Genomic DNA, 21,229 nt, shown 5'->3' with positions numbered 1-21,229 from the left:
TATATTTATGTTACTTAATAATTAGGTGCACTTATTTTCGTTTCATTATTTCACCTGGAGATCCATGGTCGGATTTATATATGCTGCACATATACTTTTAGCTGCATTCACGCAGTGCAGCGTTCACCATGTGACTGAGTTACGCTTTCGTTCGTAATGTAAATTATGTCTGTAGTCAAGATATAATTTTCTTTTATATTTCGAAATTACTTCCCAAACAATTTGTGTTTATATATTTAATATTGTCGTACTTAAAACTTGACTCCTGCCTCTCTAAGTCAAACAAAAAGAAAAAAAGAAAAGAAGATGGTGTCGTATTCTTTGCGTAGTACTGTACGAGGCGGTGCAGTGGTCAGCACGTTGGACTCGCGTTCGGGAGGTCCACGATTCACATCCAGCCATCCAGATTTAGGTTTTCCATGCTAGGATGGTTCCTCTGAAAAAGGCAAGGCGTTTTCGTTCCCCCATCCTTCAGCAATCTGAGCTTATTATCCGACTTTAATGGCAGAGCTGTCGATCGGATGTTAAACTGCAATCTTCCTTCCTTCATTTCTTGCTTAATATACGAGGGTCATATAGAAAGTAAGTGCCGGTAGGTTGCGAAATGGAAACCATAGTGAAAGTCAATTAACTACATCTTCCAGATACTTGTATAAAGTCACCGCCCCGAATTAGATATTTGTCGTAGTGTTGTACCAACGTTTCAATACCCTTGTCATAGAAGGGTGCTGCCTATGCTTTCCGCCACTTCTCTACGCTGGTTTGCAGTTTGTTGTCTGTCTCAAAATGTTGTCTTCATAGTCAGCAATTCATATGAGCAGAAATGAAAATCAGGAGCCAAGTCCCGACTGTATGATGGGTGATCAATCACTTCCCACCAAAATCTCTGCAGGAGCGTCTTCATCGCTCTTGCAGTGTGAGGCCGAGAATTGTTGGTTGGTTTGGGGGAGGGGAACAAACAGTGAGGTCGTCGGTCCCATCGGTTTAGGAAGGATAAGGAAGGAAATCGGCCGGGCCCTTTCAAAAGAACCATCTCAGCATTCGACGATTTTGCGAAATTACAGAAAACCTAAATCAGGATAGCCAGATGCGGGTTTGAATCGTCGTCCTTCCGAATGCGAGTCCAGTGTGTTGTCATTGCTCCACCTCGTTCTGGCCGAGAATTTTTATGGGGGGAAAAATGTATGACAGCTACGTGATGAGGGGTTGCATAGAATTAGGGGAACCATTTTCAACAGGCACCCACAAATGGTGGCAGATACTATTTGCAATGCCACTACCCGAATTTACTGTATTATTATTAGACAATGCGGCATCGGACTTCCCGAAAGCGGCTCTCGCATGTAATAGGTTTGAATAGACACCCTATGGTGTCTACACGGAATTTTTGGAATAAGTAATGATAATGGTGCATACAGACTTATTGTTACATCTATATTTGGTTATTACTAGCACTGCTAATCTCTTTGAAGTGACTGAACAGGGAGCACTTAATTCTGTATGTTTGATATTGCCTAGCAGGTGCCGGCCGCGGTGGTCTAGCGGTTCTGGCGCTGCAGTCCGGAACCGCGGGACTGCTACGGTCGCAGGTTCGAATCCTGCCTCGGGCATGGGTGTGTGTGCTGTCCTTAGGTTAGTTAGGTTTAAGTAGTTCTAAGTTCTAGGGGACTTATGACCTAAGATGTTGAGTCCCATAGTGCTCAGAGCCATTTGAACCATTTTTTTTTGCCTAGCAGGAGGACATTATTCATTTAAAACAATACCATAGCCTGAAAGCGTTTCACAATACATATACACAAATGACAAACACTTGAACTAGTTTTAGGTTAATGTAAACTACACGAATTGTAATTACTGAATTTAATGTTATTGAGCTTGCATTGTGCTGAAAACACAATGTGTACTGTGGTGGCAGCAATTTCCTTGAACGCTTAATTAAAGAACAATATAGATCTGCTTGTCAATATAGTTACTGAAAACACTAATTGAGAATCATGTTGCTCAGACGGAAACGAGTAATTTTTGACTATGGCAATGTAGTGAAATGCCACCACATCGAGCTGGGTAGTAATTAAGGTGGCACAGTACCTTGCATCTTCCATCCGTTGCATGAAGCGGCGTCTGCTGGCAATTTCGGCGTGTATTCCGACTATTTTCTCTTGTAATATAACTACGCCGATACTCACGCACCATAACTTTTCACTGATGTTGCAGCACATAGAAATCACTGGATATCGGGTAATAATGATCTACACTCCTGGAAATTGAAATAAGAACACCGTGAATTCATTGTCCCAGGAAGGGGAAACTTTATTGACACATTCCTGGGGTCAGATACATCACATGATCACACTGACAGAACCACAGGCACATAGACACAGGCAACAGAGCATGCACAATGTCGGCACTAGTACAGTGTATATCCACCTTTCGCAGCAATGCAGGCTGCTATTCTCCCATGGAGACGATCGTAGAGATGCTGGATGTAGTCCTGTGGAACGGCTTGCCATGCCATTTCCACCTGGCGCCTCAGTTGGACCAGCGTTCGTGCTGGACGTGCAGACCGCGTGAGACGACGCTTCATCCAGTCCAAAACATGCTCAATGGGGAACAGATCCGGAGATCTTGCTGGCCAGGGTAGTTGACTTACACCTTCTAGAGCACGTTGGGTGGCACGGGATACATGCGGACGTGCATTGTCCTGTTGGAACAGCAAGTTCCCTTGCCGGTCTAGGAATGGTAGAATGATGGGTTCGATGACGGTTTGGATGTACCGTGCACTATTCAGTGTCCCCTCGACGATCACCAGTGGTGTACGGCCAGTGTAGGAGATCGCTCCCCACACCATGATGCCGGGTGTTGGCCCTGTGTGCCTCGGTCGTATGCAGTCCTGATTGTGGCGCTCACCTGCACGGCACCAAACACGCATACGACCATCATTGGCACCAAGGCAGAAGCGACTCTCATCGCTGAAGACGACACGTCTCCATTCGTCCCTCCATTCACGCCTGTCGCGACACCACTGGAGGCGGGCTGCACGATGTTGGGGCGTGAGTGGAAGACGGCCTAACGGTGTGCGGGACTGTAGCCCAGCTTCATGGAGACGGTTGCGAATGGTCCTCGCCGATACCCCAGGAGCAACAGTGTCCCTAATTTGCTGGGAAGTGGCGGTGCGGTCCCCTACGGCACTGCGTAGGATCCTACGGTCTTGGCGTGCATCCGTGCGTCGCTGCGGTCCGGTCCCAGGTCGACGGGCACGTGCACCTTCCGCCGACCACTGGCGACAACATCGATGTACTGTGGAGACCTCACGCCCCACGTGTTGAGCACTTCGGCGGTACGTCCACCCGGCCTCCCGCATGCCCACTATACGCCCTCGCTCAAAGTCCGTCAAATGCACATACGGTTCATGTCCACGCTGTCGCGGCATGCTACCAGTGTTAAAGACTGCGATGGAGCTCCGTATGCCACGGCAAACTGGCTGACACTGACGGCGGCGGTGCACAAATGCTGCGCAGCTAGCGCCATTCGACGGCCAACACCGCGGTTCCTGGTGTGTCCGCTGTGCCGTGCGTGTGATCATTGCTTGTACAGCCCTCTCGCAGTGTCCGGAGCAAGTATGGTAGGTCTGACACACCGGTGTCAATGTGTTCTTTTTTCCATTTCCAGGAGTGTATTTCCTTTCAATAATTGATTATACTCGGGGAATGCAATTTAAACCACAAAATTATTTTTGCCTCCAAACTTTAGACACTGTAGAGAACTTGGTTTGACTATTACACAAACTGATTCAAAAAATATAAATGTACTGGTAATGGCGTCTGTATAACAACCACTGTTCATAATAATACTCTTGTAAGAAAACTTCTAGTTCATTGCTACCGAAGTGAGCTCACCAACGGACCTCGTCAGTTATTGAGATCACAATACGCCGTTGGATGCGGCTACTGGTCCCTTCACACCTCGCTGTTGGCACAAGCAATTCGTCGCAAATGACACAGCACAGCACCATGCAGTGCTATGTACCTCAGAGCGGGAAACCGCACTATTTTGCCGCTCACAGCCCATCTCCATCGAAATACCGCGTCTTACAAGCCTTAGTGTCCATTTAGGTTGTAGCCATACGATAGACGATGTCCATATCTGTTTTCATCTCACTTCTAAATGGTCTGTTAGCAACGTTACTGTAGCACACACTGGCAGTCACTTTTACGCCACTTAATACTTGTTCTGCCTCAGAGCTACGCCATCCTACTTCTACCGCCAATACTACACGCCAGCCTGTATACTGTTCATTCTTGGGGATTCCCCCCACACCTAAACATTATTTTACATTACGCCAATTTCTCTATTTACAATTAAACATACCATAGCATTACAATATTCAATTACAGTCATTTTCATATATTAAAGTAATATTACATTTATATTTTTACTACACGCAACAATATTATTTAGTTTAATTCTTTTGTTATTTCGCTGTCAGAGTACAGCACAAGCCAGACACTGTCTCCCGCATAGCGTTCTTTAATTTAGCTGCCACCAGGTGGAAGCACTTCCGCTTTGCCTTCGATTCTGGCCCACAGATGGCATAAGCGTCCACGTTCTTACAGCTGCGCCTTGACTATGCATTCACTAGACGGCACATTGTCACATTACATATTTCCTAGTCATCTTTATGTCCTCTTTGTGCAGTCAGAACTCTAAGGAGCGACGTGACGCGATCGAAGAGCATGCTAGAGACAGTCCCAACACATTTGTGCAAAGCTTCATTGGATATTCACTGTGGTTTCCATTTTGCGACCGATCGGAACTTACTTTCTGGACACCCCCCGTACTATCAACGTACTATAATCAGTTGTGCTGGGTTATTTTATGGGTGGCTTTCTCAGAGCAATGATATAAAATAACTGTACTAGTAATTATGAGTGGCTAGACCTAACAGAATGATTACTAAATCAGGTTAAACATTACAAAACTGATACCTTGCTTTATATGTAAGCTATTATATTAAACACTTTACATACAGCTAACTTACTGCCAGATTGTAAGCATATTCTAGAATGAAAAAAGCAAGAAAAGAGTGACTTGCATTGTACTACTTACTAAGTTATAACTTTGTGAAGGGAATGGTATTTTATTTATTATAATCATGCTTTTTTCATTTTTGTATCTGATGTTTAGTTGTATGTGTAATTTATGGGAATGTCTCAGAAATGTATTCCTTCATAACTAATCACTTAAGAGGTCATGCATGACAGAGCTCCACCACATTTCAGTCTCAGTGTTCGAGATGCGCTGGCTAGCATCCACCATGACACACTGATAGGTAGACGGGCGCTAGTTCTGCGACCTGCTCCCCTCGACCTCATTGCTTATTATCTGTGGGGCAGCTTAAACGACTGGTCTATGCAACAGACCACCTGGATGCAGAAACTCTACACTGTTGTGTCATGGAAGCCTGTGAAAACACTCGTAACTGCGAGGGTGGATTTGAAAGAATGTGACAGTTAATGATTTGACGAGTTCATGCGCATTTAGAAGCAAGAGGAGGACATTTCAAGCACTTGTTACGAGTTTTATGTTGAACGCTAATCTCCTGCATTTCGACGCGCAATTCGCCGAAGTGGTGTCAAATCGAAAGACTTGCACCCGGTGAACGGTGTACCTGACGAGAGGCCCAAGTCACACAACATTTGTTTATTTCCTGCATTGTAAACTTTCGTTAATAACTCGAAAACGAATGATTTTTTGACATATGTCGATATGAACTTTTTGTTTTGTTTTGAGGTAAAGGAACCTGTCCCCAAATTTTGTAAAAGTAGTTTTCAAACAATCCCTATTGAACGTTTTTCTAAGTATACCCTGTTCCCCTTTTTCTGTTTGCTGTGATGTGGTGTTATTTGTTGTTGTTTTGGCTTTGTGATTGGTTCTGTGGGAACTGATTTTAACATTTAAATCGTCTGTTAATGTTTGACTGTAGCCATTATTATAAGCAATGTTTTAATGACGTTCTTCCTTAATGCTAGTTCTTTAGTTTGGTTCTGTTGAGATTTTATGCATTCTGTTGAGCATTGCTTTGTAGCGTGGCGCTTTGTGCTTATCTGGTTTGGCTCAAATGGTTAAAAAATGTTCAAATTGCTCTGAGCACTATGGGACTTAACATCTGTGGTCATCAGTCCCCTAGAACTTAGAACTACTTAAGCCTAACTAACCTAAGGACATCACACACATCCATGCCCGAGGGAGGATTCGAACCTGCGACCGTAGCGGTCACGCGGTTCCAGACTGAAGCGCCTACAACCGCACGGCCACAACGGCCGGCGCTTATCTGGTTTACTTGAGGTTTTCTTGATAGTGACATCTATGTATATTGGTTCACTTTATACTTTAAACGTAGGTTTGTTGTTAGCACTTTCTGCGGTCCAACGGAGAAGATAATATTACGATACATTCACTCTGAGTAAGTCACATTCTAAGTCATTAATGGAAAGATCAGAAAATAGAATGGCAAGGCTGCTACTCATTGCTAAGCCAACTTTCTGCTGCCAAATTTTGTTATTAAAAGTAATGCAGCTTCATTTGTGATAATATTAGTGGCAATAAATCTACGAAATCACGCTTTTGGTAAAGTTAGTTTTTTGTGCCTAAGCAAGTTATTTTAATTATTTCTGTTACTTCGATGGCACATATTTTGTGCAGAGGTTAGTTATTTGCGCTTAACAGATGAAGTATTCAAAGTACAGTCGACGAGGACGTTGTAGTGATGAAGACGTGAATATACTATATCAACTGATGATGATAAATGTCTGAGAAGTGTCTTAATACAAAAGTGGATGGCTGCTGTATTTCCTCATGTACTCTACTATACAGCCATGCAGGGCCACCAAAATATCACAGATATATTAATGTAAGACTGGTGCTATGTCTCAGGTACCAAGAGATGGCCAAGAAGAAATCCGTGGTGTTTCACGACCGCCCCCAGAAGCCGCTGGACACTGCCGTGTACTGGGTGGAGTACGTGTTGAGGCATGGCGGCGCGGCGCACATGCGGTCCGCCTCCCTCGACCTGTCGTGGTACCAGTACCTGCTGCTGGATGTCGCTGCGGTCGCGCTGGCGGCGTTGTTTCTTGCTCTGTCCGCTGTGACTCTCATCACGACAGCTGTCTTCAGAAGAATCACTAAAAACGGATCGGTGGCCCAAACAAAGAAGAAGCACACGAAGGATGACTGAGTTAACATTGTGACGGATTGACCGTTCAGCTGTGGGGAGTAGTTTTCCCTGAATCATAGACTGCGGAAATGGGTACCAGGACGTAAGATCAAAGGGTGAAAACTGTATTTGCATTCACTTATGTGTGCAGTGAAGAACACGCTCAGTGTTGTCAGTATCGGCTTTTGACTATTCTGGAGTGAAGAATAGCTCGATTTGGATGTTTATTTTATGTGTAATGCGGACTGTGGCACTGTATATTGCCAAGGAAGGACACTCTTCTGTACTGTGGTCGTTCAGTTTTTTATGGGTTCTACTGTCCTGCACAAAAAGAAACAGAAAATGCCTATGCTATCACCTTGTTGTGAGAGCAAAGTCATTTTGTAAAAGCTCCACTGTTACAGCACAAGATGTTTAATTTTTCTATTTGTAGATTTTTTTTCAGTTCACAGTTGTCAAACACGACTTGTTAACATGACATAATAGCTATTTGTAATGTACCTGTCTCTCTGAAACTGTGTTAATGTTGGTAATAAGTCTTGTATATGTATGATCACAACAGCTGTTTATATACACCCAACAATTTTGTCAAAGTTATCCATTAATTCCTCCATGCAGTATTAATAAAAGGAAAGAAATCTTATGAGGATATTTATTGTATTCTAAACGATCTAAACATCTGCTATGGCAAGTTTGGCACTTCCTCTGTTGATCTAGCCCTGCATCTCCTTATGAAGCTCTAATGTGAAGGTTTAAGAGTATTAACCAAATTTCATGGATACTGCAGCTGACCCAGTACAGACTGTAATGATGAATGAAATGTGTGTGAGTGGCATATTTGGCCAGGAGTTCCCTACTGAGGTGTTTGGCAAATCTTCTTATTTTATGCCACTTTGGCGAACTGGACATCAATTATGATGAAATGATGTTGAGTACAACACATTCACCCAGTACTATGCAGCGAAAATCCCTGACTTGGTCAGGAATGGAACCCCAGGTTCCATGATAAAGAGTCAGCAACACTAATCACAGGACTAGGACCTGCTGACACAGATTATAATATTTTGTCAAAACTTACCAAAGATGCAAAAGCTGCTCACACTTGTGAAGGCACGTTGTAACATCACTGACAAAGTTATTATGGTGAGCGTCTTCCCTCTTGACATTGCAGACGTTTATTTTCCGTTTATTTTCCTTTCCTAGGATGGAGAACATCAAAGATCACTATGCTCTCACATTAGTTAGCGAATACTGCTTTGAGTTACTAAACATCAAGTTTTTCTTTACTTTAAAACAATCATGTGTAATTTCATGTTCTTCCTATATTTGTTATAAAAGGTGGACCAAGTATGACTTGGCTGTTACGTTATGAAGGAAAGACTACGTCCTTTCTTGTTGCAGTTATTCTACAGAAAATCTGTAACATTGTGACACATTTATGTTTAATATATTGATATCCTTGTCAAAAGAGGATGTACAGTTGAAAATAGTACAGGAGCCACCTGAGTTCAACAACAAGGGAAACAATGAATAGCCAACTAGTACTGAGACGATGTCTGGGGTAACATTACGTAGCTAGTCAAGCTATAACTCTACCGCTATGTGTGCTATCTCATGTTGATGCTGCCTCTCTGCACTCCGAGAACTTAAGGATGTGCTTATTTCATTAGTGATACTTTGAGGACACAGATAATGACAGGTTAGATTAAAAATGATGATTGTTTGTGAGTCAAAAAAAGCTTGGTTTATTATCGAAACCATTAATCATTTTAAACATGTAGTGTTAGCAATGTTTCACATGCCCCCATACGACTTTGATCATTTCACACTGTAGCCTTAAAAGCAACCAGAACACAGCACAATAATTATACAGAAGACAAATTAACAAAAACCTCTGAGACATGCTAGCATGCACACCATCTTAACTGCACTCCCATTGAGAGTTATCATTTTCGATTTTTTTTCAGGTGTGAAAGTAAATCTGAATTTGTAGGTAGCTTAAGGCTAACTATTGGTGATAAAATTCAGCTGTGAGAATACATAGATGGATCTAATCGTAAGAGTCTTAAGAAAATCATGCCCTGTCTGAAATTTATTGTAATCACGAAGTCTGACTATGAACTTTGGTAAAAGAATGTAAAAATCAATTCTTTTTCTCTCAAAAATGAGCCTTCTACTGAATCATGTTATAATTCCAAAAATCTCCATTGTTTGACACTTGCTACTACTAAACCAAAACTCGACTGTTCACATTTAATATAGAAAGCTCAGCTGAGTGCCTCTTCTCCTCTCCTCTTTGATCACAGATAAATCTGATATGCATCTTCGCAGAGCAAAGATCACTTCTGACTCATCTCTGTGTGGCGCAGCATCTCTGTCAAGGCTGCGCATGCACACACATTTTAGTGCACAATCTCTAACTATTTTTGTACAAAAAAACTGTTTCTGCACAAAAAGACAAACGTATACTTTGACTTTTAAGGAAGGAAGCATAATAATGAAATGTGAACATTAACTATTCAATAACCACAATTAAATATTTTTTTAAATTTTATTTATTTTTACAGAAAGAAATCAGTACAGCCTACCCTCTTAATCTGTATTATCCTCACTCATTAAGCAAACTTCATTGTGATTAGCAAAATGAATATCTGGGAGAATGAATTTTTCTCATTTGTGGTATTATGATAGACAAATATCAACTTCTTGCAATGTAACAGAACAAAAGTATTCACACATCAGAAAAATGTATACTAAAAACATATAAACATTCCAAGTATAGACACTTGCTAAATATTAATAGATTCAGAGATGGAAGAAAAAATAGAAGGATGTAAGGGGTCCATAGGCCCTTACTATAAGTTTGCACTCGGAACAGGTCGATAGGGCGAACAATCGATTGTGACATGTTGAGACAGCGAGTGTCGAGATGCGCCAGTGTGGTTGGCGGGTATATGTGTGTGAAGGCCATTGTTGAAATACAGGGCTTTAACGGAGAAGGGTGTCGCCATCGCCGTGGTTAGACCCCTATGTAATAGATTAATACCGGGAAGGTGAAGAAGTATCATTACGAAAGGGATCAGTGACGTTACTAGTGCCGATATTTGGTTTCGCGTCTACCGCGCCGGCCTAACCTTGGATTGCAGTGTTGGATGCAGTGATGCATTAGCGTGTGACGATAATGGAAAATGAAGAAAGCCTGTGCTGAGATTAGCCGTAATTAGATATGTATGACGAAGGCAGTGGCTATCTCCTTTTGTGTGTTTTGAGAAGAATATAAGTTCGTAATTAGTAAAACGGTGTTGGTGTTCCTCATTACCAGACATTCAGTATTATAGTATTGAGCAGAACGAACTGGAATGTAAGAACTTCCGTAGCAGTCAATTCCGATTGCCAGCCCCATTAGTTTCACGGTCGTGTTAATAATAAATATTGGGCTGCTATTCGATCAGATCAGGTCGGGATAATAGACGGAGGTGTTACAAGGGGCAAAGTTATGTTTGAGGCATACAATTTGCAGACTTAATTTCACAGATACCTTAGAATTTGAAATTTCCGGCTTACATTATACACTCCTGGAAATTGAAATAAGAACACCGTGAATTCATTGTCCCAGGAAGGGGAAACTTTATTGACACATTCCTGGGGTCAGATACATCACATGATCACACTGACAGAACCACAGGCACATACACACAGGCAACAGAGCATGCACAATGTCGGCACTAGTACAGTGTATATCCACCTTTCGCAGCAATGCAGGCTGCTATTCTCCCATGGAGACGATCGTAGAGATGCTGGATGTAGTCCTGTGGAACGGCTTGCCATGCCATTTCGACCTGGCGCCTCAGTTGGACCAGCGTTCGTGCTGGACGTGCAGACCGCGTGAGACGACGCTTCATCCAGTCCCAAACATGCTCAATGTGGGACAGATCCGGAGATCTTGCTGGCCAGGGTAGTTCACCTACACCTTCTAGAGCACGTTGGGTGGCACGGGATACATGCGGACGTGCATTGTCCTGTTGGAACAGCAAGTTCCCTTGCCGGTCTAGGAATGGTAGAACGATGGGTTCGATGACGGTTTGGATGTACCGTGCACTATTCAGTGTCCCCTCGACGATCACCAGTGGTGTACGGCCAGTGTAGGAGATCGCTCCCAACACCATGATGCCGGGTGTTGGCCCTGTGTGCCTCGATCGTATGCAGTCCTGATTGTGGCGCTCACCTGCACGGCGCCAAACACGCATACGACCATCATTGGCACCAAGGCGGAAGCGACTCTCATCGCTGAAGACGACACGTCTCCATTCGTCCCTCCATTCACGCCTGTCGCGACACCACTGGAGGCGGGCTGCACGATGTTGGGGCGTGAGCGGAAGACGGCCTAACGGTGTGCGGGACCGTAGCCCAGCTTCATGGAGACGGTTGCGAATGGTCCTCGCCGATACCCCAGGAGCAACAGTGTCCCTAATTTGCTGGGAAGTGGCGGTGCGGTCCCCTACGGCACTGCGTAGGATCCTACGGTCTTGGCGTGCATCCGTGCGTCGCTGCGGTCCGGTCCCAGGTCGACGGGCACGTGCACCTTCCGCCGACCACTGGCGACAACATCGATGTACTGTGGAGACCTCACGCCCCACGTGTTGAGCAATTCGGCGGTACGTCCACCCGGCCTCCCGCATGCCCACTATACGCCCTCGCTCAAAGTCCGTCAACTGCACATACGGTTCACGTCCACGCTGTCGCGGCATGCTACCAGTGTTAAAGACTGCGATGGAGCTCCGTATGCCACGGCAAACTGGCTGACACTGACGGCGGCGGTGCACAAATTCGACCATTGGCCATTCGACGTTGCTACCAGTGTTAAAGACTGCGATGGAGCTCCGTATGCCACGGCAAACTGGCTGACACTGACGGCGGCGGTGCACAAATGCTGCGCAGCTAGCGCCATTCGACGGCCAACACCGCGGTTCCTGGTGTGTCCGCTGTGCCGTGCGTGTGATCATTGCTTGTACAGCCCTCTCGCAGTGTCCGGAGCAAGTATGGTGGGTCTGACACACCGGTGTCAATGTGTTCTTTTTTCCATTTCCAGGAGTGTAGATTAGATTCTTTACAAAGCAACTGTACCATATTTTGCATTGCACTATTTCACCTTAATCATTCGCTGCATTCGTGGGTACTCTGCTTTGTACAGAATCTGATCGACACTGTAAATAAGTCACACAAAACTGAAGACTCGTGTCGTCGCTACGCTCCATTTGGCCTTGTTGACAAACAGACAGCTCCCATGCTGCCTACCATTAGCAGACTGGCCTGCAGCCAATCCACGGTAGGTAGGCAAGTGCGCCTCCTGTTTCACGCAACATACTGCAGAGCTGCTCAGTGAATGTATGCCAACTGTTGGTCTTGTATGGAGTGGTGTAGTACTGCTCCCACTCATAACATCACGGCGATGTAGAGTCACTCACTAGCACCTTGCAGACACAGAGAGAGAACAGTCAACAGTATCACGCCAAAACAAAACTGCTTCATAAAACACATAAATAAAAGTCCTACAGAACTTATTTTTAACCCACTATCAAAGTGTGGCTTGAAATACACCATCACCCAGCCCGCTGCATATTCTCATTGTAAAGAAATTTTCTTTGTACGTACTATATTTGTTTATACACTAGTTCACTATTGCTGATAATTCTTTAAATTAAGGACAAAGGGCATGTTCAACCAATTTCTTATACTACATCACTCGGAAACACACTGAACAAGTCTGCCACATCCTGATACAGGCACAGTATTAACATATTGTTTCTGCGACACTATTTACATTCTCTCACAAATATCGATGGTAGAATTTGATGTTCTGTACATAATGAAGTCCAAAATATTTTTCGTCTTTAAGTTTCTCCAACTCGACAGAATATGGCAGCACTGTTTTTCGAATTCTAAATGGTGCCAAGAAATAATGCAGAAATTTCTTGATTTCACTCTTTGCATTTGAAATGTGATCGCATACGCACATAATTTTCAATTTTGTGCACGAAAGCTTTCGCTAAATGGTTGTGTTTTAATTTTATCGCTATTGCCATCTTTTCCATCTCCGAGAAGATCATTTACTGTCTTTTTTGAGCCTCTGCTTTTATCTGTTACATATAAATGAGCTGCAAACTCGGATTCACTGACGTCAGTTCCAAGATGAAATGGTTTATTTAAGAACTTGTGTGTGCAGTACTGGAGCTTCTAAGAGTTTCTTCTTGATCGCATCAAATGCTTCCTGTTGATCGGTCACACATCCTAAAATTGAGTTCTTCTTAATTTATGTAACTGCAACATACCAAGTGGCGACAGGCAATTTCCTTTAATAGAACACTGGTAGTATCTAGGAAATCCGAGCTGTAAAAATTTTAACTGTATCTAATTTCTTCGGATGTGGCTCAATTCCTGCTGGCGAGGTCCCAAGAATAGTTATTTTCTTCCTCACGAATTCCGAGTTTTTCATACTGAGTATGTCTTCAGCCGATTTAAACGTATTAAAACTTTTGTGTTAGCAGAAGAGCCAACACCGTGTTACGAGTGGAGACCGCAGCGCACGCGTTTTAGCTCACGCAGGCTGGCGTGAGGAGGGAAGAACTATACTGACGTGAGGTCTGGAACATGACAAGGAATGAGAATTCAGAAAGCGGACGTAATTAGTTTGATACTTAACTTTAATCCATTAATGACGAACGTCACTCTTGACGATACATGATTCACAATATTATCTGTTCAGAAAACATTCTTGAAGTAATTGAATATGGCGCCTTGCTAGGTCGTAGCAAATGACGTAGCTGAAGGCTATGCTGAACTGTCGTATCTGCAAATGAGAGTGTATGTAGACAGTGAACCATCGCTAGCAAAGTCGGCTATACAACTGGGGCGAGTGCTAGGGAGTCTCTCTAGACTAGACCTGTCGTGTGGCGGCTCTCGGTCTGCAATCACTGATAGTGGCGACACGCGGGTCCGACGTATACTAACGGACCGCGGCCGATTTAAAGGCTACCACCCAGCAAGTGTGGTGTCTGGCGGTGACACCACAAAAACCTTATCTAGCGTGTCTTTGTGCTCTGCACACGACGTAGACGCAATCAAAACGTCATCGACGTACACTGTTACGTTCTGCAAAAGTCCGTCCCCAGTAATCTCATTCAAAGCTTGAACAAATGCTGCTGAGGAAATATTTAAACTGAACGGCATCCGTTTAACGTGGTAATGACATCTGTTATGTAAGAATGCGCTGAACTTGTGGCTTCCCTTCTACAGCTCAAGCTGCCTGTAGCTACTTGTCATATTTATACTACTGAAGTAACAGGTACCAACGAACTTTTTCAGAATTTCTTCTATATTTTCTGGCTGATCCCCCCTATGAAGCAGAATGACTTGATTAATAGCTCAAGTGTCCAAAACAAGGCCGGCCGCGGTGGTCTAGCGGTTCTGGCGCTGCAGTCCGGAACCGCGGGACTGCTACGGTCGCAGGTTCGAATCCTGCCTCGGGCATGGGTATGTGTGATGTCCTTAGGTTAGTTAGGTTTAAGTAGTTCTAAGTTCTAGTGGACTTATGACCTAAGATGTTGAGTCCCATAGTGCTCAGAGCCATTTTTTTGTCCAAAACAAGCCTGATTGAGTCATCCTTTTTAATTGCTGGATGTAGCAGATTGCAATATTCGCTGTCTGATTTCTCAGTTATATGATTTCCTACCATACATTTGATCTCTTTCTCTACAGCTCCTCTTCAAGCTAACGGTACCGAATACAATTTCATTCTGAATGGTTCTTGTGGTCGCACCTTAGTTTGACACTAACATCCCCTCATCGGCCTAGGTTTACTTGAAAATACTCCGACGTGCATAGGTATAAGTTCTCACAGTTTTTCCCTGTAGGACGTGGGGATATTACCCAAATCATTAATTTTTCCCTGAATTTTTGACTACACTTCACGAATTTCTGCCTCTTTTAGTGTGGATACAATATGCTTCATTTACTAATAGACTGATGCTTCAATTCCATGGTCTATTTCCTTCTTGACAAACCTAACTACTAATCCTGCAGACGCTTCTTCTTCCCCTCACACGAAACAAACGAAATTAACCTTCAATTCTTCATTCTTATCGCAAATGCTTGAAAGTCCTCCTCCAAAATCATACCTATATCTTCTTTGGCTCAATCCACAATTAAAGAATCAGTAATCAACACAGTCTTTTCAACGTATCTTCCTAACATCCTACGTTTAATAAGCACATTCCCAGTAACAGCTCGTCTTCTGTGACCTGTTTTGGTGACTATATGCACACTACTTACAGCGAATACTGCTACCTTTCCTGTTTCACGAAGCTACTCACATACAGTGTTGAAGCACCCCTTCCAAAATCCAAAACTGCTGCAATTTTATGAACTTTTACACTATATTCAATCACTAGGATTAAAGCATTGTATGCAGTTTGCACATCTTCTCTCAGTATTTCTTCCTTAATATCTTCAGTATTGGATCTAATAATTTGAGTTCTCAGAGCAGACTCATTACTGTGTTCACTTGTTCCAGTGGGGGGGGGGGTCTCATCTGAAACTAACTTTAGTTTACCGGGGTTCGTTAATTTTATCAGTGTCTGTCATCCATATCTCAGAGCAGTGAACGACCCGGAAATCTTCTGCCTTGTACCGTCATATTTAAGTGTGACGCTCTCCCACTATTGTGTAGGCCTACTGATCTTTTTACAAGATGATGGTTTTGCATCTGGCATTTGATGGTGAGCGAATATTTTTCTTAATTTATGGCCAATTTTGAGCTTGATGTCATGCAATATATGTTACTGACATAAACTCAATCGTTCAAAACTGACATAAAAGGCCAAAACCTGGGTGGTAATTACATAAACAACAATTCAGTCAAATGGCGGTGCGTTCTTTGAGAAATTATTGTAGGACTGTTGCTCAGCAACATCAAAAACTAATTAGAACATTTTGGCAGAGGAATCACAATAGTAGGTGAGCACACGTCAGTGGTGTGGTTTGTTCTTTGGTCGGATGTAAAAAAGACTTACAAGAACTATTGAAAGGAATGGATACCGTACTTAACACATAATATGGCTTACAGACAAGCAAAGCAAAGGTGGAAGTGATGACGAATGACAGAAAGGAGAATAATGACATGCTTAGCATCAAAATTGAGAACGTTAGACCAATTGAGGAGGTACGAGAACTCTCCTTCTTGGAATTCAGGTACAGAGGATAGTCGAGACAAGTGAAATGCCAGAAATAGATGACCAAGGACTAAGAAAACTTTCTTGAGGACAGTTGTTGTATTGCAGTGAGATATTGATACGAAAATGAAGAACAAATTAGTGGAAGTGTGTGTATGGAGTACAGCGTCTTATTTTTGTTATTGCGGCCTTCAGCCTGAAGGTTGGATTGATGCGGCTCTCCTCGCTACCCTACTCTGCGCAAGCCGCTTCATGTCTGATTAATAGTTGCAACCTATATCTATCTGAACTTTCTTAATCCATTCGTGCCTAGGTCTTGTAATGTAATCAAGCCAGTGGTACATTAGAAATCCTACGATACCAGTGGATGTTGCTATCTTCGTTTACATAAAAGTAAATTCGTGTAAATCCGTGTTCATAAAAGTTAATTATTTCACGCTAAAATATTTATACTCCCTGCATTTAAAGCAATGCTGAGTTTTCACATAAAATTTTAAAATTCATTTCGCTGGCCGGGCTGGCCGAGTGTTTCTAGGCGCCACAGTCTGGAACCGTGCGACCGCTACGGTCGCAGGTTCCAATCCTGCCTCGGGCATGGATGAGTGTGATATCCTTAGGTTAGTTAGGTTTAAGTAGTTCTAAGTTCTAGGGGACTGATGACCTCAGAAGTTAAGTCCCATAATGCTCAGAACCATTTGAACCATTTTTTTTAAATTCATTTCTATTAATTTGTTAAATATGTGCCAGTAACTGTCTCTGACAGAGATGCAAACTCTTTGCTTTGTACGTTATCTCTCATCTTATTAGTTGTCTACAGACATGGCGGGAAGTTGCTGTATATGGAAATCAGGTCGTGTTGTGATCCTGCAGAAGGCAGAATAATTACATGTATTGTTTGTTCAAACTATGCCATCATAATGAATCAAAAGTTTCGGAATATCGAACGTATAAATGTACAGCTACTTTACTTCATTTAGTATTTCGAGAATTATCAGATTTTTCACAATCCTTTAAATCAGTTAATTTTCTACATACTAGAAGAGGACTAGTGGACAGCGTCATACCTCCAAAGAAGACAACGATGCCATTGTCAAGATAATCAGCTAAGTCAAATTTCCTCTATCCACATGTGAGTGTGTTCTTCGATGCAACTCGTTTCAAAATAGTGACTAGGGTCTGCTTTGAAGACAAGTGGTTGGAAATGCAGCATTGAAGAGGCGCATTTAAGTCTTAATCTACAATTTTTGCTCCCTCTCCTACACTTCCCTCCGTTACCAATCAGACATACCTTAGAACAGTGGTTTCCAAAAGGTGGTCCGCAAGATGCTATTAGATTAAAAATATATTTCGTATGATAACAGATTTTTTGTTTTGGCCGCTTCCTGCATGAGCAGAGCTTTAGCGAACCTTAACTTCTGCGTCTAGCGCCTTCCTAGAGCCAACTGACACTAGTACACTCTAGCGCAAAACTAGAATTAGATCCAGGCAAATAGTTCTGCTGTATGCCGTTCGGCTGCATTCGCTGCCTCTTTGGAGCTGACAACTGACGGTCACTTTACACAGAAACTCGCATTTCAGACGACAATCGGCCGTTGTTAATTTATTGCCAGTCCTTGCACAGACCGTGTTGTTTACGTATTCAATATTCTGTATTAAAACAGTAGTGTTTATAAAGCGTTGTTTTTCGCGGAAGCTACATTCGTGCAGTTAAAAATGGACCGTTGGTTAAAAAGTGGTTCGTTAAAACGAGAAAGGCCTACAGATGAAGAGGAAGATAATGCATTTGATGTTCAAGCAAGTAAGTCAGTGACTCTCGAACCGAAGTTGTCAGTGTCCATTGAACCTAAATCGTCGGCGTCCCGTGAACCTAACCCTTCCAAGATCAGTGTTAAGCTTACTGAAAAAATTAGAAAATATGACTCTGATTTCTTGGAAATTGGTTTTACGTTAACTGGACCTGAGCAACAGCCTAAACCTCAATGTGTAATTTGCTATGAAAGCCTTTAGAATGAATGTATGAAACCAACAAAATTCCGGCGCCATCTTGAAACAAAGCACCCAGAGTACAAAAGTAAGTCATTAGATTTTTTCCAAAATAAATTAGGAGAGTTGAAAACGTCTAGTAAAACAATTACCAAACACTGTGATGCAAATGTAAATGAAAATGCAACCCTTGCGTCTTACAAGGTTGCTCAGCTTGCTAAATTTGGGAAAAACCAGTCAGTTGCTGAGGAACTTATACTGCCATTAGCAATAATACTTTGCAAGAGAATGTTAGGTGATGCAGCTGCTAAGGTAATAGGAACTGTCCCATTCTCAAATAATACTGTTCAAAGACGAATTACTGATATGGCAGTTAACGTCGAAGATACATTCCTGGCTAGACTTTGGATGAACGCACAGACATATAAAAAAAAGCTATAATGTTGGTTTTCGCACGATCTTATGGGAGGACCAAGTGTTCGAAGATTTTCTTTTTTCATGCGAACTACTGCATACAACAGCAGACGATAATTTTAATGCATTAAATAATTATCTCAATGAACACGATGTAACCCGGAAAAAATGTAGCTCGTATCAAAGCAGTAGCCCCTGAGGTGAAATGGACTCACTGTTGTATCCATCGTGAAGCCTTAGTAGCCAAAAGATTGCCTGAACCTTTGCAAGAGATACTTAACGAAGTAGTTCAAATCATCAACTACATTAAAACTCGACATCTGCAATCCAGATTATTTTCTTTGTTGTGTAAAGAGATCGGCAGTGAGCATGAGCAACTTCTTATTCATACGGAAGTAAGATGGCTTTCTCGAGGTAGGATCTCAAGATTTTTTGAACTTAGAGACGAGGTTCGTGTCTTCCTTATTGACACAAGGTACGCAGATTTTCTCACTAACTTCTCTTGGCTTTGCTCAGTTGCGTACTTAGCTGATGTGTTTGAACACTTGAATGTGTTAAACTTGAGCTTACAAGGAAAAAATGTAGACATGTTCAAAGTTGAGGATAAGATTAGTGCTATGGTCAAAAAGTGTCAGATCTGGGCGTCAAGGATAGAAAACGAGTCACTCACTAACTTTTCTACTTTAAAACAATTCATGGAGTCATCAAAGGAGAGTTTGCCTGACGGTATCAAGATAAATGTAGCCGAGCATCTATGCAGCCTAGCCACCATTTTTGGAGAGTATTTCCCTGAACCTGACCCTGATGACAGATGGATTCGAAATCCCTTCAGCTGTGAAAAAATAGACAAAATTCAAGGCCTCACTCAAGAAGAGCAAGATCAACTTGTGGATCTGTTCATCTGTGGTACGATGATAAACAGTTTCATCGGTAATAAAATTACAGACTTCTGGGCATCAGCACGCAAGGACTACCAGAAACTTGGAGATAAGGCAATGAAAAAGATCCTTCCATTTGCAACCACATATCGGTGTGAGCAAGCATTTCCTTCCATGTGTTTCATGAAAAACAAATATAGGAATCGGCTCGACATGCGGTCGGATTTCAGACTGAAAGTTTCAAGTTTGGAACCTAATATTTCAGAAATAATGGACTCAAAGGTCAGATTGAACTCATCTCATTAAGAACTGAAAATTAAAACTAACTGTGTACTGATGGAGTACTCTGTTGTAACTGTATTTTTTCAAATAAATAATACCTTGTTTTAAATTAGTGTTTTTTTTTATTTTTCACACATGTCTACTCAATGCAATCTCAAGTGTAGTACACTTGAAAGACCAATACACTCAGTTTTAATTTTTTCCTGTCAGTTTCAGTTCATACTCATTTTTTATTTTTTAAGGAGTTTGTTATACTAAACACCCAAATTTGAAGACATATTTGGAGCAATAATCAAAAATTTAACAATAACACTGATGGCTAAACTGGAAAAGTTTTAAGCTCAATATTTTTTCAATAATGAATATGTCAATGCTTTTTCTAAGAACCAAACATAGAAAACGTACAAAAAGACTCTTAATTTCGCTTTTTTAGGTACTTGATACTGTGATATGACAAGGTACGAATCATACTCGGTGAGGGGGTCCTCGAGAAAATTTTGCTGGGAACCACTGCCTTAGAATGTACTCTGTAACTTATTCCTTCTTTTGGTCAAGCTGTGCCATACTTTTCTTTTTTCTGCATATCTCCTCCTTAGTTATTCGGTTTACCCATTACATTATTTGGAAATAAAATATGGGTTGTCTGGAATGTGAAGATGATACTACAAGTGTTTGAAATACGGTGCTATCAAAGGATGTTAGGAATTTAAAGGATAGACAATGTATGAAATAAGGAAGTACTAAGATGAGTGGATGTCGAGAAACATTTATAAACCTTACTCGGAAGACGTGACAGATTAGGAAGCCGTCGGCTTTGGGAATAGTGAAGGTGGTACTAAAAGTACTTGAGTGGAAAGAGTACAGGAAGCAAAAGATTAGAATATTTAAAACAAATTAGAGTGCATAATAGGTGTAGTGGCTAGAGATGAAAAGGTGGTAAAAGACAGAGGACAATATCAAATTCAGTCGAAAGACTGATGACTTAAAAAGATGTATCACTCGTCGGACTGTGTACCATTAAGCCCATTTCGCACATAGTAAGTTTCGGCATTAATTTGCTAGGAGGAGTACTTGATCGTCGGCTAGGCGGGAGTGTGAATGCCTGGCTTGCGTATCTTGCAAAGCAGCCCCACAGTATAAAGTTTGCTGCAAATTGTATCATGGTAAAATACCAGCTTTGAGTCCGTATGATGGAATAACGGGGTACTTTCTCAGAACATCAGAACGGCTAT

General features: G+C 42.2%; 1 protein-coding gene across 1 annotated transcript in view; it reads left to right on the top strand.

Annotated features, from left to right (window-relative positions):
• Window positions 1-7,353, top strand: part of LOC126101214 (UDP-glycosyltransferase UGT5-like) — an 82,074-nt gene extending 74,721 nt beyond the window's left edge. Inside the window, exon 6 of the mRNA XM_049911906.1 lies at window positions 6,934-7,353. Coding sequence (XP_049767863.1) covers window positions 6,934-7,234 — 301 coding nt within the window. The 3' untranslated portion in view covers window positions 7,235-7,353. The remainder of the gene's footprint in view (window positions 1-6,933) is intronic.
• Window positions 7,354-21,229: the final 13,876 nt, after the last annotated feature.

This window comes from Schistocerca cancellata, chromosome 9 (genome assembly GCF_023864275.1).
Source record: "Schistocerca cancellata isolate TAMUIC-IGC-003103 chromosome 9, iqSchCanc2.1, whole genome shotgun sequence".
Classification (NCBI taxonomy): Eukaryota; Metazoa; Arthropoda; class Insecta; order Orthoptera; family Acrididae; genus Schistocerca; species Schistocerca cancellata.
This window is presented reverse-complemented; position numbering and strand designations above follow the sequence as displayed.